This window comes from Manacus vitellinus, unplaced genomic scaffold (assembly GCF_001715985.3).
Source record: "Manacus vitellinus isolate BGI_N305 unplaced genomic scaffold, ASM171598v3 scaffold_69_pilon, whole genome shotgun sequence".
Classification (NCBI taxonomy): domain Eukaryota; kingdom Metazoa; phylum Chordata; class Aves; order Passeriformes; family Pipridae; genus Manacus; species Manacus vitellinus.
In genome coordinates this window covers 1,502,482-1,526,589 of record NW_021940749.1, presented here as the reverse complement: position 1 = coordinate 1,526,589, position 24,108 = coordinate 1,502,482, and the positions used below count along the sequence as shown (strand labels likewise).

The 24,108-nt window shown below is 41.4% G+C and overlaps 1 protein-coding gene and 1 long non-coding RNA gene across 4 annotated transcripts in view; one reads left to right on the top strand and one right to left on the bottom strand.

The window, feature by feature from the left end:
• The window catches only part of SYNPO2 (synaptopodin 2), a 75,465-nt gene that overhangs the window by 28,263 nt on the left and 23,094 nt on the right, over positions 1–24,108 (top strand). Inside the window, exon 2 of the mRNA XM_008928850.3 lies at positions 22,196–22,347. Coding sequence (XP_008927098.3) covers positions 22,196–22,347 — 152 coding nt within the window. The remainder of the gene's footprint in view (positions 1–22,195; positions 22,348–24,108) is intronic.
• LOC108641558 overlaps positions 23,318–24,108 on the bottom strand; it is a 33,905-nt gene continuing 33,114 nt past the window's right edge. For all 3 annotated transcript variants that reach the window (XR_001922085.1, XR_001922087.1, XR_001922086.3), the window contains one exon: positions 23,318–23,428. This is a non-coding gene — a long non-coding RNA (uncharacterized LOC108641558). The remainder of the gene's footprint in view (positions 23,429–24,108) is intronic.

The following is a 24,108-nucleotide window of genomic DNA, read 5'->3' as shown; positions in this document are numbered from 1 at the left end:
TGTTAGTAGTTTCAGTTTTCATGCAGCATGTTTGAAACTGCTGCAGCCTTTGCAGTGACAACTTACACAATTAAGCCAATTTCACCCAAGTAAGTTGGTCATTGAAGTGACCTTGATTTCTGCTTTTTTACAAGAGCCTTTGAGATAATAACAAATATCCAGCTGGACTACAAGGAAGCGTTAATAGATAGTGTCTGGTGCCTTGTGAGAATGTATCTCGCATGTTGCAAACCCTCCCCCTTCCTTATTGTCATATCCTATACTTCTCCTAAATACACAGGTTCTGTTACCTTTCCCTTAAGGAAAATCTGGAGAACAGATCCGTATGAAGCACAAATCTCTACATTAGTCCTAATTAATTGTAGGTAAAGAATTTACCATTTCCTGGTCCACATGAACCTGTATATACTTGAGGGGTGGTACACAACATCCCCATACCGATTGCTCAGAGCTGAAGCTACAGTTTTTACGTACCCAATGACTTCCTACAAGTCATTGCTCTTTCAGAAAAAGTCGTGCCATTTGGGTACTAGACAACCTAAATAGGAAGCCAGCACTGCTGCTGTGACACAGAGCTTCTCAGAGCAAGGCCAGATGCAGTCATTGATTCAGTGAATAGACAGCAGTGCTAAATCAAATAGTTAATTGCCTTACATTACCCATGCCAGGAATTGTTTTGGTTTCTCACATCTCAGTGCATAAATACAGTAACGAGAAGAGACTTCCCTAAAGGTGTTTTTGTGTGTGTGTGTGTGCCTGTTTCCTCCTCAATATTTCAGTCTTGATCTGCTCTTCCAGTGGGCAGGGCCTCTTCCATATAGATGACTCATAATGAAGCATTCTCCAAATGCAAGGTGAATAAGTATCTGCAGGGGATTTAGGCTGACATCAGTCATTCCAGATCCTCTATATTGGATATGAACTTGGGGCAGGAAAGAAATGAAGCACTTGTTCACTGAATCATTCAGACACTTAACTCATCTTAGCCATACCTCAAAAGGTAATTACACTCCCAACAGCAAAAGTGAGCTGAAATCAATTTTGCCAGATGAGTCCAGATGAAAGGTATGATAAAGGCACTGGGAGCTATAGGAGTCTTAGTTTCCATAACCAGCCCTTGTTACAGTCACCATCAGGCTTTCTAATGCAAGTGGAATAATCCTTTCAAGGTGACTGAGGAATCCTGTCTAGCACAGACTACAGCTTCTTGCACTGACCCCAAAGGAATGGGAGAGATCATACAATACACTCTCTCTGTGGCTGCTGCCCTTTTGTGTAAAATCAGTCTGGGCCTTATGCAGTCTCAGTTCTGTGCTGAGTTACTCTAGAAAGAAATGCATTTATCTTCTGTTAAGCTATTATTTTTCAGACACAGGGGCAAAGTGGCCCTGTGTTTTTAAGGACACGTTACAGTCACTCTCTCAAAAATAAGATGAAACAAAGCTGTGTTTGGTTTACAGTTAGGACATGTTTGTATGGGCCTTTTCACTTACTGTGGCAACTACGGATTCAGTTAGATCCTGTAGACTGGGCTCCTGGCTGGTTTTTCCCCTTTCCCACAAGGTCATTTAGATAGCTTCCAGCACTGACCATGGATGTGTGGGGCTGCTTGTGCCTTGAAAGTTGCTTACTCCACTGATTTGAGCCATATCTACCAACTGCACTGATGACCTCTTGCAATTGGACTTTGTCTAAACCTGTCTTCATGAATTAGGACTTGTAGCCACAGCAAAACTTCACTCAAGCACCACTGAAAAACAGCTTCTAGCCCTGAGGATTAAATCAACCTAGGCAATTCCTGACAGAAATTTGCTTAAGCTCATCTAAAATACTCCAGTGAAGAGGCTTCCAGGCCCCCTAATTCATCCAAGTCTTTCCTCAGCCTCAGAACCACTGAATATGTAAGCTTAAATTTTCTTTGCTGCAAGTTGATTTCTTGCTGTCTGAAGCCTATGAACAAGAACAAACAATTTTACTGCCTTCTTTATAACAGCTTCCTGCTGGGAAGAGGTTAAGTCCTCCCTCCCATGTCTATAGTTGTTTTTTTGTGGGCTTTTTTTTCCAAAAGAGAAAGACTGAATACAGTGAATTCCTCCCCAGCTTCCTCATAGGTCATGCTTTCTAACTCCTTTACCATACTTACTGATCTGCTTTGGGCCCTTTCCAATTTGCCCACATCTTTCTGAGCTTGACAGAGCACTCACAGCGCCAAGTAAAGATGAATAATTACCTCCCAGGTCCTACGGATTGAGCTGTCCCATTAATATGGCCCAGGATCACGTTTCCCTCTTTCCTTAAGGAAAGAAAAAACCCAAAACACACAAGACCCTACCACCTACCTCCTGCCCCAGGCTTCCTTTATTTAGTTTAGAAACACATTAAACACCCTCCAGATCCTTTGCAGCCGCACTGGTGTCGGCAAGACGCCTCTTGTTTTCATAAATTCCATTTTCCAAGTGGAAATTCGCATCACTCTAACAAATTACAGAATTCCACTTTTTGTCTTGCGTTTTCCAGATCATTCTGAATGTGGCTCTTTTATAATGCCAACAATCACAGCCTGTGGGCTCTCATCAGTAGTTTTATGTGTATACTCTTGTTTCACTGAAGGATTAATGAAAAAAAAGTCATAGAAGGGGATCCATGTCATAAGGCTATAATACTGCTGGGATGTAGAATGGGACATTTTTTAAAAAAATACCATTTTCTAAAGGATCTAACCCTGCAAAGTCAGACAATAATGATAAATGCCTTCAAAGGCTTGTAAGAAAATTCCCTCCCTGGTGTCTCTGAGTACAACATTAATAGTGTTCCTATCAAAGATAGACTCTTCTTGCAATAAAGTGTGGTATGTTTTGTGTAAGGAAATACAGAAACTCACAGGAGACCTGTCATTAATGATAACAGCCAACTTTCAATCTCGTGGGGATATTTTCCTGCCTAGAGAGATTTGGTGGAAATTCTTATGTTCCCACATCAAATAATGTGTGAGAAGACAGAGAGTGACAAAAATTGCTCTATCAGAATGGCCTTAGTGAGGACCAAAAAAACCCAAAAAAGATAAAACATCCCTATCTCCCTATCTCAGGTAGGTGAAACTTCTGATTCATACTGTTAGCCTAAAGGGTCTGTAGAAAAGGAATTAAGAAATGTGAAAACGGTACTGAAGAATTCACAACACTTTTCATGTGCATTGTGAATGTGCTATACCTCCATCAGAAATTATTTTAGGTACGGCTTTTAATAAAGCTGCCTGAATGTTTCACATCAAATGACTCCTCTTTGGAAAACTGAGTTTTAAAGTCAGCAGCTTTGGGGAGCTTTTGAGGAAAAGTCACAAGCTTTCTTGGCTTTTTAGTTGATTGGACTTTGGTTGGGTGTGGGTTTTTTAACACCCTCAGCCTAACTAGGCAGGTCTTGGTGTTCATATTTCATGTCTGTCAAAAAATATTCTGACATGTAAAACTACAAAAAAAGCCACACAGAACTGTAGCTGCAAAGAGCATTTTTTTGTGTCCCTAGTACTCCTTTCACTGAGTTTTAATTTTGGCCTTATGTCCTTTTCTTTTTTGCTTGGCCTTGTTTCTCTGCTCCCTTTTACAACATATCAAGACCACAACACATGCAGGGCAGCAAACAGTGCTCTGGTCTGCAAGTAACAGTTGCGTACAAAATAATCCCAGTTTATCTAATTGTGCCTGTATTGGGTCTATTAAATAAAAATAATCATCATGATACCTATAAAGACCTGTGCTTTATTTTATGTGTCCCCTACAGTGGCCACTTCTGATAGGGAATGACTCAGAAAAGTCATTCTGAGTCACTGTAAGGGAAGAGAATAATAATTTTTCTATGATCAGACATTTTCATTTTTCTGAGTAGTGGATTCACTGCCCTCTACTGCTTGAGATGAGCACAGAGCCATTTGGGAACTGCTTAACTTCTCCCAGCAAGCCAACTCTAATGCAGCCTGACTTGGAAAACCTGTAATCAGAAAATAGCAGTCTCACCTGCCACGGAGAACTAAACTTTGTACTGGTAGTAAAGCTTTCCATTAAAATAACGTGGAATTACAGTGAAGGTCTTTGTTATTATCTCATTAAGGTAAAACTACATTATACTGCTTTGTACAAAGGGCACAGCATGTGTGTGCACCTACTCAACAGGAGTAAAAAAATCAGGAATTATCAAGACAGACAGATCGAATTCCACCACCCTACTTTTAATACATAATCTACCCTGTTCACAGAGATATTTGGACTTTCTGGTGGTGATCAGCATGATACACAAATCCAGATTTTAAAAGTGCAAGCAGCTTTTCAACTGAGCTTAGTGTACAGGGGGATTTTCAGCACAGCATAGACTGTACTGAAAAAAAACCCCTGTGACTTGCATATAAATAATTCACGTATTTAAGATATAGTATCACAATGTAATGGCACTTAGGTCACTGAGCTCATGAGAAGCACAACAACAGGAACAGGGGGAGTAACAAGGTGAAAATGGGAAGGATATTTTTATCTCCAGATAGCAGCTGGTGACAATATCATGACGCCCATTCCACATGGCAAATATGCAAATCCCAATTCAACAGCTTGCTGAGCACTTCTCACTCTGTTCAAAATACACAAGTAGTGTCACACTGCAGCTTCAGATGCTCTGGGGATTGCAGTGACTTGCCAAGAGAAACTGCTGAGGAAGAGAGGCAGCTAACACCAGCCCATTGATAATCCTCAGCAAGTACTCTACACTGAGGGCTGCTTTTGCGCATTTCTTGTAAAAACAGATTTCTGATGTACAGTTTTCTTTGAAGGAATATGACCCTCACATTAAAAAGAAAAGAATGGTTGCCATACTTCAAAACAACCACCAACTGTATAAAGCTAGAGATAGCAGTTAAACTAGTCAAAGTACAATTTTAATAGTGGCAGCTACGTTTTCATATGTATGATTTACGATAATACCATAAAATCTTTATCATATTTTTTCTATATCACAGGAAAGCAAGAATAATAGGGTAGAAGACAAAAAAAAATCCCACATTTACCCAGTGTTCTTTATATATGTTGTTCACACATCTAGTTTTAATGACAAACATGTATGATCACATACAACCACATATTACTTCAAATTACTTAATCACTTGGAATTACTTAACAGAAAAATAATTGCTTAGCATTTTCCCTCAGTCACATTTCTTTTACCCAGTTCTTTACTTCTTGCTTGGGCACTCAGAACAAGTATTATGGCAAATATGTTTCTAAAACAGCTACAGGGAAGGACTCTGGGATTAGTAAGATGTTTACAAATATTTTGGAATTTAGTGGCTTTTCAAAGAAATCTTTATCCTTAACTAAATTCAGGCTTGCACAATCACATACACACAATACAGCTGGTTTTTGTAAGACTGTGCATTTTGTGCTGCTGAGTGAACCTTCAGCTAGTCAGAGGAGGCCTGAGGAAATGATTGTACAGTGACAACTTACAGACTGCTGGTGTCTGTTTACAGCACAATGGTGTTGCTTAATCCTATTTGTCTCCTGCAGCAGCATTTCAGTAAGAAGATGCTGCTTTTTTTCTTAAAGAAGAGCTTGGTCTCACTATATTATCTGAAGACTTTTTAATATGTAGAATATGTTATTGTCTGACATGACTGGAAACTACTGTGCACAGAAAACAGAAGCCTGCTTATCTAGAGGGGCACGAGAGACAGATATTGGCATAAAGCTAAAAAAAAAGTCTGCAGGGTCAGTTTCTAATGGCATTCATCAAAATTTTGAAGTTACTATAAAATAGGAGATTGCAAATGGAATAGAAATGTAAGCCAATTCAAATGATCAAATATCCTTGTACTAACCATTTTATATGTTCGATCGATGAGGACTAAAATTTCAGGTCTGATGTCGTGCCTCCTTGGTTTTCAGCTCTTTCAACTTTTTTCTTCAACATACCCAGCCAGTGTAGCAGGAGAAGCTCAAGTGATGCAGGATTTTATACCTTGCTGTAAACAAACAAAAAAGAGCTTTCACCTCAGTTAAGACTTCCCTTTCTCAGGTCCAAAAGTTAACTTTGGAGCTTACAGTCTTTTATTATTGCCTTGGACTAGGTATTTGTATACTAACGTATTTGTATTTACATTTTACAAATGGAAACACTATGTAATAGATTTACGTAATTATTAAACAGTTAGTGTCGATCACATAGAAACTTTTATTTATTTAGCAGTTAGCAGTTCTAATGTCCCTCTGGACAACAGGTAACAACATGAAAACAAATTCAAGTGCAGAACAGTACCTTACCAGTAGAGCACAAAACTTTCAGTGGAAATCACGCCGAGGAAGATAACTGAGAATACATTAAGACAACTGACTGACCAGGTGTACGCACATTTTAAGAAGCCTTTTCAATATCCTAAAATTGCTGGGTGTATCAATAAAAATGAGAAGGAAAAGGTTCATTGCCATCTGAACGTGCAGCCAGCAAAAGCCAGAATTAAGTACTAAACCCTCAACCAGTTGCTTGTTCGGGAAACAGCGTGGGGATTTGTTTAATCCCAGAAGGAAACTGTCCAGGAACTGTGGAGAGGCAGCCCGGGATTCCTGCCCGGAGACAGCTGTGAGGGGGATCGAGTGAGGACCGCGCCTTCGCGGCAGGGTACAGCGGCACACTGGGCACATTTGGGAAGGAAGAGGGGACTGCCACGGGGACACTCCTCGGGGGCTTCCTCCGTGAGACCACGGGAGGTGCGGAGGCCCCTCTGAGGGGAGAGGGACAGGACACTTTCGACTCCTGCAGGGGGTGAGGGGCTGGTCCGTGTGGAGCCGCTCCAGGAGTGACTATCACAGTAACGAAAGGCCTCTACCAGAACCATATTGCAGATTTATGGCCACATTCCCTAAGTTTACAATTCGTAGTCCCTCGCGGTGGTTCCCGCAGTGACGCGGTCGCCGGTCCGCCCTCAGGGCCGGCCGCCAGGGGGCAGCGCGGAGCTGCGCAAGGGGCGGGAAGCGGACACGGCCGCACCCCCCCATCCCTCAGATCATTCCCCGAACCTCGGCACAGCCAATGCCCCCAGTGCCAGCACCGCCAGCCAGCTGCTCCCTCCCTGCCCTATATTCAAAATACACTTAGTGCCTAACGCCGATTTCACCAATAACTCCGCGAAAAGTGCGCACAGCAGTTTGTCCGGAGTGGTGCTTCCCCCAGCATACTTGAACGGCTTCTCATAGTGTTAATAAGAAGCCAGCATCAGTATGCCAGTGTATTCCAAAGCATTCTGAAGGCACGTCTCAGTGTCAATAATTTTATTTCTTCTGAATAACAAATGTCAAAGTAGAGAGTGCTATTCTTCCTGCTATTCCTGGCTCAGTGCACTGGGTGGATGAAGGAATCTCCCTAGCTCAAGCTATTCAGCCACTGCTGCCTATGCTTCTGCTTTGCCACCAGCTAGTGCGCCCTGTCTTCCCTTCTGCATGACGCAAGACTGCTCTTTCCTTATGTTACTGGAATGAAGTGATCGCTTCCAGTTGCTATGTTTTTTCACCCCTCGTTCAGACAGTGTAGCTGTTCCCAGTTTTACCTGAAGCCAAACAGGTTATGTCCCAGCTAGCTGGACAATATAAAAGCAGAACTAGAACCCAAGGCAAGTTAAGACCAGCATCAGTTGGCCCTGATGAGGACAAACACCAGTCCTGTCTCCAATTCAGAATTCATTGCAGGAGCTGTGTCAGACTACAGCAGAAGTGGACCCAGTGTCCTTAATTTAGCTCTGTTACCTCATCTAGCCCTTACTTAAGCAAAATCATATTGGCCCCAACTGCTGTGCCAACATTGGCAACAGCTGCTAAAACCAGTGTTACCTGGGCTGCCTCTGAAAGTTCAGCGAGTCCAGAAAGTCTCCCATGCTTCACAGATATATTATCCACTGAAAGCCAAACAGTTCCTCTTAAAACTGCAGGAGAAATGACATGAGTAAGTTAATCGAGAACACAGGTTTAAACAATTCTGTTCAGACATTTTTCCTACCTATAAATAAAACCCAGAGATTAAGGGCAATGGAGTTATGTGTTTGCTGGATGGTTCTATGTGAGGAAAAAATAGGCTTTAGAAGGCTTCCCAGCAAAGCCAGCACTTCAGATACCATTCCATTTTTCTGCTGTAAACTGTGACTACTATTCTTAGCCCACCTGACTACTGTCTCTGATGGCTTTGCTGCAGCACCCATTCAGTTCAGGCACACTTTGTACTCAGGTTAACTAATAAAACTGTAGCTGTAAAGGTTGAATCTGTAACGTCAAGTTTTCCCTAGTTTCCCCATGAAGGACATGATGGTTATTTGTTGGGTTTTCCTGGTGTTGTCACGTGTTTAGCATAGCAAGTTGTCTTTTGGCACCAAACTGTGCTTGGAACTATCTCCTCTCTCTTGCATCATCACTCGTGATCAAGAGCCTTCTCTGACATTTTTAACGGCTAAAGCACTTGTTTCAAGAAGTTGAGAGAAATTAGAACATTGAAAGCCAAATACTGGGTCGTCAGTTTTTATCCCAGTTCCCTCTCACCCACAAAAGACATCCAAGTCACAGTATCTTTGTGTTTTCCACTTCTATACAGAATTTTTCTTCCTCACTGAGTAACAAATATTCTTACCTATTGCAAAAAAGTAATCGCCTCCCCAGCACAGCCTTATATAGCTCTTTGAGTAGAATCTCTCTCTAAAAATAGAAATCTCTTTGACATTGAAACTCCAGGCAGCATGGAAGCTGTTGCATTTCAAGCTGAAGCTTTTGGAAAGCGTGCTCTGTATTTCTTTTACAAGTGTCCCACAAATGTGCAAAATGCACGGCCTGTCCTGTCATGAACTTTGAGTAAATGAGATTTTGTTTGCAGCCAGTGCTGTTGCAGCAATAGCTTCTTAGAAATAACTAATAAAAAAAGAATGCAGCACTGGCAAAAGGTGCTGGATTTACAGCTCTGCAAAAATAACACCCTTTCTTTTCTCCCCCTGCCCTCAGACACAAGTGCCAGCCTTTCCCAGACTGCATGACTGGGAAAGACAGCCTGAGTTAAGCCCAGCACTTGCACTGAGGACAGGACAGATGAAACCAAGCAAACACATATCTCACACATCAGGGTAGCAGTTTTTTTCAGTTCTCAGGCAGACATTCCTCTTGGGAATACACAGAAAGGAAAGGGCAGGTGGAACAGAAATCCTCTTGGTCCAGCTTTTGAAGATGTTGTCAACTTGCTCTTACTAAAGCCAGCAAAAGAACAAGCCAACTCTGCCAGTGTGCCTGAATTGGAGACTGTAAGGATAGGAGGTCTAATTCTTCAGAATATTAAGTCCAGGACCATTAAAAAGAGCTCAGCACCTCTGTGTCAGACTTGCTCAGACATGACTGTACAAAGGTAACAGTTGGACTATTGACATGAGATCCAGAAATCTGGCTCAACTTCCACAGTTACTGTCAGAGTAAAACAGCACTTCCCCAATGTTCTGACTACTGCTATCCATTTTTCATGCCAAAAAAGTTCTTCTTCCAGCAATGTAATATTCCCCTGGCAGCATATTTAACATGAATTTGAAAGTGCTGATATTTTCAAATTAAGACGTACAAGTGAGTAGTGATAGTAAAATCCAAAAGAGGAGATGGGGATATGATTTTAGCCTGCCTTGAGAGAGATTCATTCTGCCTTCAGTTCCAGGCCAAGTCTTATGCTCCACTTGTAAGCCCCACACTGGAATTCTGATACACAGCCTTACACAGTATTTTATTTAAGAGCTGAAAGGAGCTCACAAATACAAGTCTCCATGTCAATTTTATGAAACATGAAAATTGAAAAAGGGGTTCCAAGGTTGCCTACACAAGAAAGGAGTGAGGGGGTTTTAGAGTGATCTTTGCTATAGAGACACTTATTCCTATATATTTTATAATTATCTTCAGGGAAAGACATTTCAGATTAATCCACTGAAAAAGAAGGGTTTTATGTGATGGTTTGCATCAATTTAACTATGACCATTTTAAAGCTTGATAAAACTAAAATTAGGTAAATTCTGGATATATTCTGGAAAAAAAATGGAGACCGATGATTAAGGTCTTTAATTGTTTGATTAAAAGCACAAGTTAAAAAACCTGCTCAGTGTTGTTATCAGGCAAGTGGCAAAGCCCACAGGGGGAATGCTTTTGTCTCTTAATTCCCTGGAGATTTTGGAAACATCTTTCAAGAGTCTCAAGTCACCATTTCCCCCAACATTAGGGCCTCCAGCACAAGCACAGAAACCTTGTTTCCTCTTTTGGGAGGAGAAGCAGACCACAGACCTCCCTTGGCTGGCTTGGATATCCTTGGTGTACATCCACCCTCTGAGCCATCATTGCTCCTTTCCTGGAGCTTTGCTTGAGCCACCAGGGAGAGGTGGGGCTGATGAACATCCAAATTCCCTGATGAATCACAAAACAGGAGCTGTCCAGGACAGCAGCCAGGCGACACGGGAAGGCCTCTACACGAACCTACGTGTTGGCGCTCACAAAACATTCACCCGGTTTGGCAGAGCTTTCCTTTCTGAACACCAAGAGGGGCCGGCCTGAGATCACCCTCAGTTTTAAAAGGTTGTTTCAAAACATCACACCCTAAGCATGAGGGATGCTAAGGGAATTTGCCAGGTGAAATCCTGGTAAGTACAGCTACCAGCTCTCACAGAGGACCATTTTCTTTAGTCTAATAAACAGTATTTTTATTTAATTGAACAGTCTAGCTGAAGATGACTGCAAGCAATCAGAGCTGGAACTCAGTCCCTGTATTGAGCTCGCAGCTGAATTCAGACTACTCTTTGATTCATACTTCTCCAATGATTTGGAATTCTGTGCTTTCCTTTGAAGATTATTAGGCATTGGGCACTTTCCTTGTGCGTAACACAGTAACTGTTTAATGCACATTATCTAGATGTTGCATTTACCAGATGCTCACGTTATTTGGTTTCTTTGAACAATCTGTCCCGTTTGTGCTAGTGCAGTCCCTAAAGCCCCCCTACCCTGTAATCTGAGACCTGGCCCCGCTGTGCTGAGCATTGTACACACAGGAACTCTCACAATAAACACAGTGCCACTGCTTTCTCCACTGGGAGTGAGGCAAAGCTTCCAGTTACCTCTTCATGATCCTGCTAGTGTTGACTGAACTGCTGCCTCAGCAGTGAGGCAAGTAGCAAGAAATACATCACTGGGCACACATTTCAGGATAACCTTGACATCACTGCCAGTGATAGCTCCAGCCCTCGCTGAAACAGAAACCTGCAAGACGGCATTTGCTCCTTCTTGCTGCCTTTGCTATTCCTTGTGGGTGGCTGATCATATGCCATGCCTGTGTATTTGCAAGCTCATGACATAATGTTAAGGGATTGTCATAAACAATACCATTTCGGGGAATGGACTGAGGAGTCCTGTCACTGGAGTAGGTTTGCTTTAAGGATTAAATGTGTTGTCTCAAATCCAGATTTGTAATGAGAACCCTCCTGCCTTTCCCTCTCTGCCTGCTCCCCGTGCCCCCTGCTTCAGGAGAATGTGGGCAGATGACCAATGGAGTGAAAATGAGACAGGGGAGTCACACAGGACAGAGTAATTGATACAGGATATGAAGGTAGGAATGAGTGGATTTGACAAAGTAGCTACACTAGCAGCTGAGTGGCTCCTTTGCCTGCTAGTAGGATGGATTTGTAGCCTGTATGTCAGTAATTAAGAAGTCAGTCATCTCCCCCACTCCCACCATCCCAAAAAACCCTCACACCCCTTATGTCCCTCCCCAAATGTTGCTTAATCTGAAAGGCAGTTCACAAGCCAAAGTTTCAAATTACACAAACATACTTTGGACTAAACTGAGGAAAGTACAAAGACCTCCAACAAACTCTTTTTTTCTACTTTTCCCCCTGTTTTTAAGAAACTGAAGGTTTTAGTTACTTCTCACATCCATCTGCTGCTTTCTACCAGCAGCCACAAGTCCAGGCTAGAAATGTTGTTCCCTTTGTGACAGTGTGCACATACCCCATCATTCTCTTAGCACCACCATAAGATATGTATTTCAGAAGGCAGCTCTTGCTTTTTACCTTTCATTTACCTGTCCTTTGATTGCAATTTTGGTATGAGAAATGTGCCACTTTTTCTACTGGAAACACCCAGTGCATGGTCTTAGGACCACACTAAAAGTGCAAGCACAGAGCAGTTCCACTGCTGTATCAGTGACAAGAGCTCAGCCCAAGATTAGGCAGTGGATATTCTTATCACAAGAACTGTCTATTGTAGCACTTCACATGTTGCCTTCGACTGTTCAGTAGCAGATAATACAGACATTTTAATTCTCTATTTAGTATCCCTTAACCTTATCATCACAGAAATTCTATTCTCCAGGCCATAAGCTATACTGTAGTTAAAGACTTTTGATGCTACTGAAGCACTCAGTAGAGATGCATTACTTTCTCAATCTCAAAGAAGTGTTGACAATTCAATTATCTCTCTGCACAGGGGGGCAGTGGAAAGAAAAAATGAAATGTAGCTACAGTGTTCATGGAGAGATCAAAGTTGGGTAGGATTTGAAAATAAGCCAGGAAGCATAGAGCCAGGGCAAGAGGGCAAGAAGGAAAGGGGAATGGAAATGGAGCAGACAATGCATAGCCACCCTACTGAAAGGCAATGGCATCATTCCTCTCCTTGCCACACGTTCCCTAATTCACTGGTAAAAAAGTCAATCAGCACACCATTTTAGTTCTGACACATCAACAAGTATGTGGCAGTACACCCCCAAAAAAGGACAATCCAGACCCAGGCTATGCACTGGCTGTCCATACAAAATGAACAACAGACTCTTAAGTGTTGCACACCCGAGCTAACTGTTGGGAAATCTGCTGCGCCGCCAGCATACCAGATCAATATTTCAGAGGTCATTATCTCATCCCTTCTTCAGCTGCTGACTTTGGATTGCTGCCAGAAAAAGGCAACCACTAGAAAGATGATACACCAGTACATTAGGCAAGGCTTTGGGGAATTTGAGCAGGCTTTTCTTTTCAACAAGACCAGTCTGCTCTCTGGCTCCAAACGGCACAAGCGCTCCGTCAATATATAAATGGTCAAACAGGTTCTCCAGCCCTCCCACACCAGCACGTACAAGACAAACTGTATTTGTCAAATAGGCTATGAAGAGAACTGAACCTTTATATAAATACTCCTCACATTGTGGGAAGGAGGAGACAACAGCCTCCAAGCTGAAGCAGAGTAAAGAAGTGTGATTTCACATGTACAGTGTGATGGAAGGACTAACCGGAGACAGAGCTGAACAACAGTCAAACCAATAACTAGATGGTACCATCTCCACTCTGCAAGAATGTCCCATGAGCTTTTACATGAGCAAGCCATGATTGAAGTCCTGCTTTAGTTTTGAGTTGGTAAGCAAAGCCAGAACCTTTGCAATTGGACCAGTGGATTTTAAAGTTAAAAAGTACCTTTGCTTTATATGGCTTAGCATCCTGTATCTCATATTTGGTCACGAACTGCTATATTATACCACTGTTCAACTTTTCTAATGATGGTCTTTGTGATAATGGCAGCACTCCCATCTACTCAGGCAGTAACATTCTATCTCCCCTTCTGCAAAGACTTTTTGAACATATTTGCTCTTTTCTTCTTTGATTTCTGTTATATTTTCTCAGAACTCATTTAGAAATATTAGTTTTACAGAGAGATATGAAAGCCATCTCTACAACAGTGGATGTCTCTAGGAGTTTTCCCTTAAGACCAGAGGGAGAAAAGAGTGTGCTGAACTACCCAATTCCCAATATCATTATCCTGCTACTTGGGAAGAATTTGGTGACAGGAAATATTTTGTGCTTACCTTGAAGCCAAAGATACTTAATTATTCAAAGCTTCCTCTCAGGAAAAGCATTTGGGAGATAGCTTAGAAGCATCATTGTTTAACCCAGTTAATTACCAGACATTTGCATGGTCTCACTAGTCTTACTGTGTAAATCCTACACAAACTCCCTGAAGAAGGGGACACAGAGACTTTAAGGTAAAACATAGAAAACTGTATTTTGCAATACTCGTATCATCTGTATTTATACTATCTCTATTTATAGTAGCTAAAGTCACAACACTTGAGCTTTAGCATCTGACATGCTCTGGGGCAAGGCTACTTGTTGCATTCCCATACATTCAGAGGAGCTAGGAGGGCTTGGATCTCACACTCCTGGTGAATTTGCCCTGTCTGAAGGTTTTAAATTGAGGCTTTTATGCTGACTGATTCTGAAGGAAAGTAGCTTATCTGTTGGAGAAATTCAGTATAGACAGGATGGCAACTGGAATCAGCTTGACTGAAAGCCACCTCCAGGAGGCACAGATGCAAATAGCTTGAACCACATCATGCAGCAGCCTCATGCTCAACTGCAGGCATGCTAATGAAAAGAGACTAGAATTTGGTATACCAGCACTAAAGAGGCCCTTTGGAAGGGTAAAATGCACACTGCCATCATGGAACCTGTATGCAGAATACATACAGACAGGTAATTCATCCCACTCCAACTCCAGTCAGTGACACTGTTATCTCAGTAGTATTTCACCCATCATGCTTAAGATTTATTCCTCAAACTTGAGCCCCGTCCTGCCAAAAATGCCATCAGCTTAGACCAGAACCCGGTATTTCCAATGAATATATGTGGATGCAAAGCCCAGACAGGAGTTCTAAGCAAGAACATTTCATAGAATCATAGAATCAGCCGGGTTGGAAGGGACCTCTGAGACCATCAAGTCCAACCCTTGATCCACTGCCGCCGTGGTTACTAGTCATATGGTTTTGGAAACCTCTCAAGGAATTCCTAAACTATGCTACCATTACTCAGTAAAATCTGCAAGTGGCTCAAATTCCCTTTCAGGAGATCTGATAACTGTCTGCTCATCTCTTTCTGTTTACTGACAACTACTTTCTCTTTATATACTTTCTCTTTATATACATATGAAAAAAGAGAAAATTAAGAACACAAAGGTCTTTCAGTTTTCCACATATATGGCCACAAAGCCTGAGAAGCAATTGCAGCTTCCCTTGTTTTGTTACCCTGACATATGGACCAGGAAAACTAAATACTTTCTGACCTTTGATTTTCCCAGCTGTCTGTCTGAAGCTTGTCCTGGTCTCCAATATCCATGTGTCACCAACCCGCTGTGAAGACTTTTGCTTTCTTGCTGAAGACAGCATTGTTATTCTGGAGTTGGAACAGGAGTTGCATGTTAACCATGTAATAGAAAGATATCTGCTGTATAGACAGATTTAATGCAAAATAAACTGTTATAAACCATCAAGAAGCCTACATTTATCAACCAGTAAAACAACCGGTCAAGCTTTATTATGGTTTTGAGAGGGTGTTTTGCCTTTTAGCTTCAGATTCCCTCATTATTTTAAGCAGACAGTCTAGAAGTTGGTGTCATTACGTAGCTTCCAAACCATGATGCAGGTCAAAACATCTTAAATGCAATTATTTCAGGAAAGGCCTTGATTCCTCGTACAAAATGGGATCTGCAGGCTGATAAGAGGCCCTGTCTTTGTTTCCAGAGGTGTTGATTTAAAGCTGAAAACTCACTGTTTGTTTGCAGGTAGAGTTGACAAACCATAGACATTTAAAACTAGAAATACAGTTTTAAATAGTGGCAGGTTTAGAGATGGCAGGAAAAGATTGGATTCATATGAGTCCACAAAAAGGCTTGTGCCACTGACTGTATTTTTTTAAGAGATGGCTACATGGCCAGAGAACAGAGAATTCACATCTGAATTTTTGGATGATTTTATAATATCTATTTGAAGTCCATTCAAAGGAGAAAGAGGTCACTTTTTTTCTTAAGACTTAGTATTTGTCCAGCCCTCACTGTAATTTTGTGATGGCAAAGCTTAGGGATGGGGAGGAAAGTGTTAAGATGGGAATAAATGTGGATGTCCCCTTGCAAACCTGAGTTAAAGAAACCCTACAAACTCCCCACACAAAACAAAGGGATGTGAGTTTGTCACTTTATCAGTCACCTCTTTAGATTTAGCAAGAGCAGTGTTTACCAGCCTGAAGTCTCTGAGCTATTTAACGGATCTACAGAGATCCCTAAAGAACCCCATCACATTATGAGCTTGGCTTAAATTACTGTACAGACCTTTATAGCTAAAAACCAAAAGGTTTAACTAACTGAAGGTTACTTTTTTTTTTAGGGGTCTCCTGCATGCAGAAACCTTGCAAAACAAGGCCCAAAAGCCCCATTTATCAACTATGGCTAAATTCAGTTCATTAGTAACTTCATTTTTAATTCCATAATTTCATAGAAGTAAAACTCCTATACACTAACAATTGTACTGCCTAGTGCTTCTGCTTCCTGCTCATAACAAAGCACTGCACATTATTGTACATTGTTCATTTTATCAGAGTGACAGATAACTTTTAATATATTTAAATACACTTATCAGCCACTTACTTTGCTGTAGGGTTTATAACAGAAGAGATGAAGTGCCTTTTTTTTTAAGCTTTTAGGTTTTGAGGTTTTCAAAATCCATTTAACTTGAATTTTTAACTTCATTATACTTTATTGTTAAAGTTATCTGACTGTATTCTAAAAAATAGATTTAGAAACATCAGAACTGCATTCAGGGTGTCAAATGTTAGAATTGTAGGTTGTTTCTTTCAGGGAAAATATTACTTGTGAAAAGAGTGCATCAAGCACTTGTTGCTTGCATACTGGTGTGAACAAGAAAGGAAGAGGCAGTGTCTCCCTGCTCCCACTTTCCTGCATAATGATACCTGTTATCTCTGCCTCTTTCCTGTTTTATCTCCCTGACAGTACAACAGAAGATTTGTAAATAAGAAACCAGACACCTTGTTCTATGCTCACACCTGTATTTTTTCCAACAGTAAAAGAATCAATATTTCTGGAAAACTTAACACACCCTTGCCCATTATAACAGTAGTTTCATTGACAACATACTTCTCCACCCAGAAACAGTTCTCAAAACAAATAGGCCAAACTGGCACTCGTGGAACACTGTACTGGCACCAAGTGAGAAATTTTAACTGTGCTCACCACTGAATTGCATATTTCCACCTCAAACAAGTGTAAGGACCACCTGTGGAAACAAAAGGGAAAAAAAGCCTTTAGAAACCTCCTCATATTAAAAAAAATCAGGGGTGACTCAGTTGCCTGTCACACAATCCCTGAAGAGAGATACTAAACTCTTAATGTTACATGCAGAAAGTCATGTAAAGTGGTAGGTAGATAGCAAATGCTTAGAGAGTACAAAAATAATGCAAAATTTCCATAAAATGGGAAGGCTTAGACTGATTATAGTTTTTTTCCTAAACCCAAAACAGGTCACCAGTATTGTGGGGAAAAATTTAAAAGACCTCAACACAATGCACATTTATACAGTGCTACTCTATTAGTTAACGATGAGACTGGAGTGACTATACAGAAAAGGGACTCTGATTAAGGTTAATAATTATTTTATTTAAAAAAGGCTATTTAATATAAATTTCTTAACTGAGCAGTTTGCCACTGTAGTAAAAATGACTGCTTTAAAAGCTGGCTAGTTGTTGGGTCTGAGAAGGTGACATCAAATTGGAAATCATTATTCAACAGGGGAGTAACAGCTGTCAGGGGACATACCCTTGTAAGCACCCTTCACCCTTTGTTATTGAAGTTTAGTCAACAGTTTAAAAGAAAACACAAAGTCACTGCTGGTAAAGCTTGCAGTTGACCCAACTGAAGTGGTAAACAATAATGAAGATGGACAACTGATCTACACAAGTCCCTTTTGCCTGGTAAGCCATGCTATTTTGGGCAACATGTTTCATCACAACAAAGCACAAGGCCACCCAAAACTAACACAGAGGACACCCACATAAACATAAATAAGGTTCACTGAAACCAGCTTCAAGCCCTGAGGGCCAACAGCAGTGCAGATGAGGCTTCAGGAATCAGACAGGATATTCAGTTGAATAGGCTCTTCCAGAAACTACTCTGTCTTGTACGAGCAAGTGGCCTGAAATGGCAGGGAAGTGTACTTCCACTGCATCCAGTGGCAATATTTTCTGTTCTGTTGTTTAAAAGCTACCAGCAAACCGAAAAAAGATCGGTAAATAGTTTTGAGAATAACCCATGGTTTGGAAAGCTTGCTCTGAATTGAGAATCAAGCTGTGCAAATATATGTTTATTTTAAGGCCACAGCAGTCTTACTTAGATAAAGGTTTTAAAGGGATTGCATTTATGCTCAGATTGCTCATTTTCTGAGATTGGTTGCTCAGTCAGGCTACATGTGAAGCACAGCACTTAGACACACATCCCAGATACAGGTATGTGCCCCTAGGTCCAGAATAAACTCCAGAATAAAATTAAGATACACATCATCCTTCCTAAAAGCCACTGGTAAAAACAAGATGATGAAATATTCTAATAATGCTTCATTGAGCAATTAGAGAACCAGGACTGCAGAGCATCCTCAAATCTATCTCCCTGGCTTTAAACTTCAACTCACTGACCTTGTTACCAGGTTCAACATACCTCAGCTCTCTGCTCTGCTTATTATAGGGCTCAGACACACACCCAAGATCATCAGCCAGTAAGCTGAGCCCCAGTTGCTGTCTGTGCATCCACTTGCAGACACAACAAGTGACAGGTGCATCTACTCCAGCTTTTCAGCTTCATCAGGACTACCTTTTTTGAAGCAAATTTCCCTGTTATCCTGATTGACCATATGTCGTTTCTTAGGATGGAAGTTTGGGGGTTGTACAAAGTAAAGTGCTTTCAGATTAAACCGAAGGAGGAGATCTAATATTCCTTTCACTGGTTAAGACACTGATTGGAATTGCCATGTGCTGCAGGCACCCATGGCTGCTCCAGCCCCTGCAGCATTCCACAGCTACCACCAACCCACAGTAGTGACTATCCCACACTTTCCCCCCCACATACCTGTGCCTCTGGGATGTGATCTCTCATCAAGGCATCACAGCACCCACTCCTTGCTCACTCACAGATTCAGCCCAAGTCTTTACAGACCCTCCTGAAGAGCCCCTGGACAGCCCCCAGTCCCTGCTGCTTGTGAACCGGTGCCAGGAGGTCCTGGATTCTCTGTAGTGCTCTGATGACAGCAAACATCCTGGCTGAGTTCCTCACAAAAGGAACTTTCCCCTAAGATTAACATTTCTGTGGATTTGAGGAATTGCTCGGCCCTTGACATTTTAATCAGCAAAGGGCACTCCTGACAGTGGGAAATTCCAGATGCAGTGGTTATCTGGGAATAAAAAGAAATTACATATTTCAGGTAAATCAGATAATGATGAGTCCTGACAGAGGGGGGGCAGGAAAGCAACACAGGCAGCACCAGGGGACAGCGGGGTGAAGCTCTTCCATGTGCCCCAGGAGCAGCTGTGCCTTGACAGGTTCAGCACTAACAGTACAGGCTCAGTTTTGCTGTGTTATACTGGAATTGCAGGCATTGAAAAACTAAGAAAATCTTTATGAACATATTTTTCTAGTAGTGAGATCCAATTCACAAATTTTACAGCGTAAAACCACTTTTTCTTCCTAAAGAAAACTCCAACTCAAAGCAGACAGGAGAAACGAGTGCCTGAGAAAGCCAGGGCTGCACTATAAGGCAAGAGCAATCACTCATTTTGGAAAAATCTTTTCTGCTTTACAATCAAATGTGCCTTGTTTTAAGCTCCTAAGCCGTGGATAAAAGTTTCTTACTGTCCCCTTTATGACCAAGTTGTATTTCTGCTAACAAAGGCAGCTTCTGTTTCCCAGTGGGGTCCTCAAAGGCTTTCTGCCTTTCTTCCTCTGAGAGAAAACTGTCCACTGAACACAAATTTTACCAGGAAGACCCTGGAGCTGTTCTTCGGATTTTTATTTTGTTTTTTAATTTTTGCCAGAAATCTGAAAAGTTTTGGTTTACATGTGTAAATTATTTGCTCATTTGTGTGGGTTTCCAGTAAAGACAAACAAACAAAGCCAGAAACAATGACAACTTCCCTGGCAAGGCAGTCTATTCATTGTTGAGTAAGCTGGCAGTATGCTGAGGCTAAAATAACACAAATGATGAGGGATATTCTACCCTAGCAGCACCCTGCTATAATTTATCACACAATCTGCCCCTGCCCATTTTTTGGGCACTGCTATCTCCTCTCTTTTATTCCCCCAACAGAAACACCAAAAAAAAAAAAAAGATAATATAAAATGGACTGAGAGGTGCTTTCAACAACTTTAAAAGGAAATTCAATGCCCTTGTCTATTTTTTTTTGAATGCTACCAAGAAGTCTGTTTAAAAAATCATGTAACTGAGCTGCCTAGAAATTCATGTAGAGCTACTAACATTGTCGTTTGTACTTTTGCTTTTTGACATACATCACTGAAGTTATGGAATAGGTAGCAGTTTCTCTCCTGAAACAGCTGTAATGGTAATCTATGACAGAACTGACCCCATATTCTCAAACACTTAATAAAGAAACACAAACAAGTTTTCTTCTCACAATCCAGGTATCACATTATGCTATTTCACATGTTGCCATAATGGCTGTTTACAGGTCACTCAAAATTCCTCATGGCATCTACATTAAATATTTACATTCAGGCCTAGGATGTTCTGTAAAATTTTCATAGCATACCCTCCTATTTAAAAAAAACTGCACTTCAACCCAAATTCTAGCTCATATATGAAGCAACACATTCTAAACACTGTCCAAACTGTCATTTCTTCCCAAAGCACAAGGAAGTTTATGCTCTTGTCTAAGGGGAGCTAAACAGAGCAGCATACCACTCCATATTTGTAAATGTTAACTCTGCAAGGTAGGGACTGGCTTCTGTATGCACCAGGCTTCTGGTCCTTCCCTGCTCCAAGAGCCATAATATGACATATGGGTATGTGTAAATTGAAGCAGCAAAGATATATGTGGTGGCCCTGCCACAGAAAAACGTGCACTCTCACTCTTCATGCCAAATATCACCCTGACTCCAAGAATCTTTTCAATGTTGCTTCCAGAAATGGGTCTTAGGTACCAGCCTGAGACCCATTTGGCTTAATAATGGATTTGGGATAATTCCATGAGTCTGTGGGGCAGCTGCACCCTCAAATTTGGTATATATCAGAAGTAGCTTCCCTAGAGTCAGTGGGGACTGTCTCTGCTGCTGTGAGTGTAGAACTGTGCTACTTCTTTAAAAATGTTCAAGAAAATGCTGTGAGAATTAATAAGGATAACACACGTAATCACCAACTGAATATCATATAAGGCCAAAGTACTCATACCAACAGGTAGAAGTCTGAGATCAAAGAACCCAAGGACAGCCCTTTTTTGTGTATGTGTCACTCTAAAATAGACTCCTGCAAGCATCCTGGCTAATATAACACACTCTTTGCCAAATATGTACTTTAAAAATAGCAGTCAACTGTACGGCATACCTTGAGTGGTGTTAAAGCTGTCTAGGTTTTGTTATACAAAGACCATGGTAAGTTATAACATGCTGCCAGTGGAAAAAGGAGTGAAACAGCAAAAACTGAGCTGCATAAGATCCTTGAATGAGAACTTAGCAGGGAAGGTTAAACCATAACAGGCATGACATAACTATAATAAATTAGGGCACTCATTGAGATGACTAAACATGGATTTAGGATCTCCAGGGATACAGATGTTTATAGTTTGGCAACTAAATCTACACTTGGGCACCCAAGGAAAAAAATGCCCAGTATACCAGGAGTCTTTATACCTACAGCCCTAACAGAATGTAGATCTTGACAGTCTGCCCAAAGAGGCCTGAATTTATACACTCCTCTCAAATCTTGGTGTAGATTTCAGCTCTAGTAGTCTTTTATTTTCAGAGAAACTAATGCGGTTTTTGGCATTTCTTCTAAACAGTGATCAATTGATTATTGTCCCAAATTTCTATGTCTCCCAGTTTTAAAATGATAAATCCAGCCTGTCTGACATCTAGCTCATAAGATCAGCAAAGCAGACGGTTTGCATTTGTTATTACTGGCCAGAACAGTATTAACCTCAACTGCGACAAGTTACTAGGAATTTGTTTATGACCAATACTATTGATTCTTTTTCTTTGGTACAGACAGAAGTAAGCTGAGGACCTGGCTGCTGCTGTTTTCAAATGAATGCTAATCGTGCAATTTGGAATTTGTTTTTGACTCACTGTAGGTTCGCAGCAAAAGCAAAGCAGCCAAGGCTGGGCTGTGTGAGGGGGATGAGGTGGTGTCCATCAATGGCAAGCCCTGTGGAGACCTGACCTATGCTGAAGTCATTGTTCTCATGGAAAGCCTGACTGACGTCCTGCAGATGCTTATCAAGAGGTACAGGAATGCTCAGAATGCTTCGGTGCAGCTCAGGGAATCACCTGGAAAATGCTGCCTTTGAACACACTCATTTTACAGACTTACACTGGGAGCTTCTGATAGTCCTGTTGCTAATGTCTGTGACCCTGCTTGTCTGTATGGAAAAGGTGGGAAGACAGAGTATTTGAGCTGGAGGAATTAATGTACATGATTTCAACAGCAGTGTTTGGGCACAGAATTAAGATTGCAGTCTCCAAATATAAGTATTCTTAATATTTGCAAACTGCAGAGCCTCGAGTTCAAATATTTTCTCTCTCCCTTTGAAGCAGTGAAGTGTTGTTATTCCCCACAGATAGGGAAGTGAGGCTTACAGAAAGCAAAAGCTGTATGGATGGGGAAAGTGTGTTACACAGATATGCCCTGATGATGACATGGCAAATGGTCTTCTTGGGTGGCAGAATGCACTAGGAGTCAGAAGGGAGAGAGGGTCTGGAAGTCAGGAATTCTATTTCTGTAGCTGTTATCACCTCCCTAGATGAGGTGGGGCAAGTCACTTACAGCTCTCTGGGTCTCAGCTTCTGCATTTATAAAACAGTGAGAGTGAATTTCAATTTTCTTTGCAAATGCTTTGAGTTTCTTGGAGAATCTTCATGTAAATTTGCAAATCTGCTCACTGCACATCAGTCTACTCTAATGCCTGTCCACCTCCTGCAAGCACACTCTCCCCAGACTTTGTGAATTCAGACAAGATGAACCCTGAATTGCCTTCACTGGGGGTAAGAAGAGGAAGAAAAGACTTGAAACTTCCACACACGCTCCTTGTAAGGACTTAAGGGTACCATTTGAGTGCTCCTCATATGATAGCTGCATTCTTATGTTTTTAATTCATAATGTGACTACGAGAATCGCACTTGTAAAAATGGTATTTGTGGCTGACCACTTGTCTTTGCAGCCACAGAAATAGCTCCACATGCTTTGACTCCTGCCTGTTGCTGTTCTATAACTGATATTTCACTTGTCTGAAGGCTGCAGGACACTCTGGCTGAGAGGGACTCTCCCCTGCCCCTGCTTGAATGTATGGTGAACAGCAAGGCACGTCCTGAAAATCAAAACCAAAACACTGCTTAGACCACCTAACTCAGTGTTTCATGGAACGAAACCATGTCTAGTAGAAATATTAAGGAAATTGCAGCTGCTCAACACTCTGAAAGGGACAAAATGTTCTAAAGGAATTCACTGTGAGAATCTTTGAATTTCTTCTCCCCAGCTCATCTCTCTCAAATCCCAGCCCGTGCTGTCAGTATCTTCCCAAGTATGGGAGAACAGACTGAAACATTTCTCTTCCCCTCCCACCTTGTTTGTGGTACTATCCCTCTTAGCACAACCACCAGAAGGACTTTTCAGGAAGTGTCTTAGCATCCTCTGAGAGCAAGGAGAAGCAAATCCTTCCTTTCCTGAGTAGCCACTTGTTAGCAGCCACCTCAAGAAAACTCTTGAAATCACGAGGAAAGAATAATTACAGTGGCATTCCAATGGTGATCTTTACATCTAAGTATCTTTTGTTGGCAGGGAAGAATATTTTCCATTGGGAATATTCTGGTTGTTCCTGAACCATTTGCATGAAGGATGAGGTTTTCACAGGCGTTAATTGTTGGCCCAATTTTGCTCTTATTAATCTTACTGGGAGGCAAATTAGGCTTCCAAAGTAGTTTAAAAAAATGCTACTTGGCCTTTGATGTCTACAAAAAGTTTTCCCAATTCCCTGTAAAGCACAGTCAG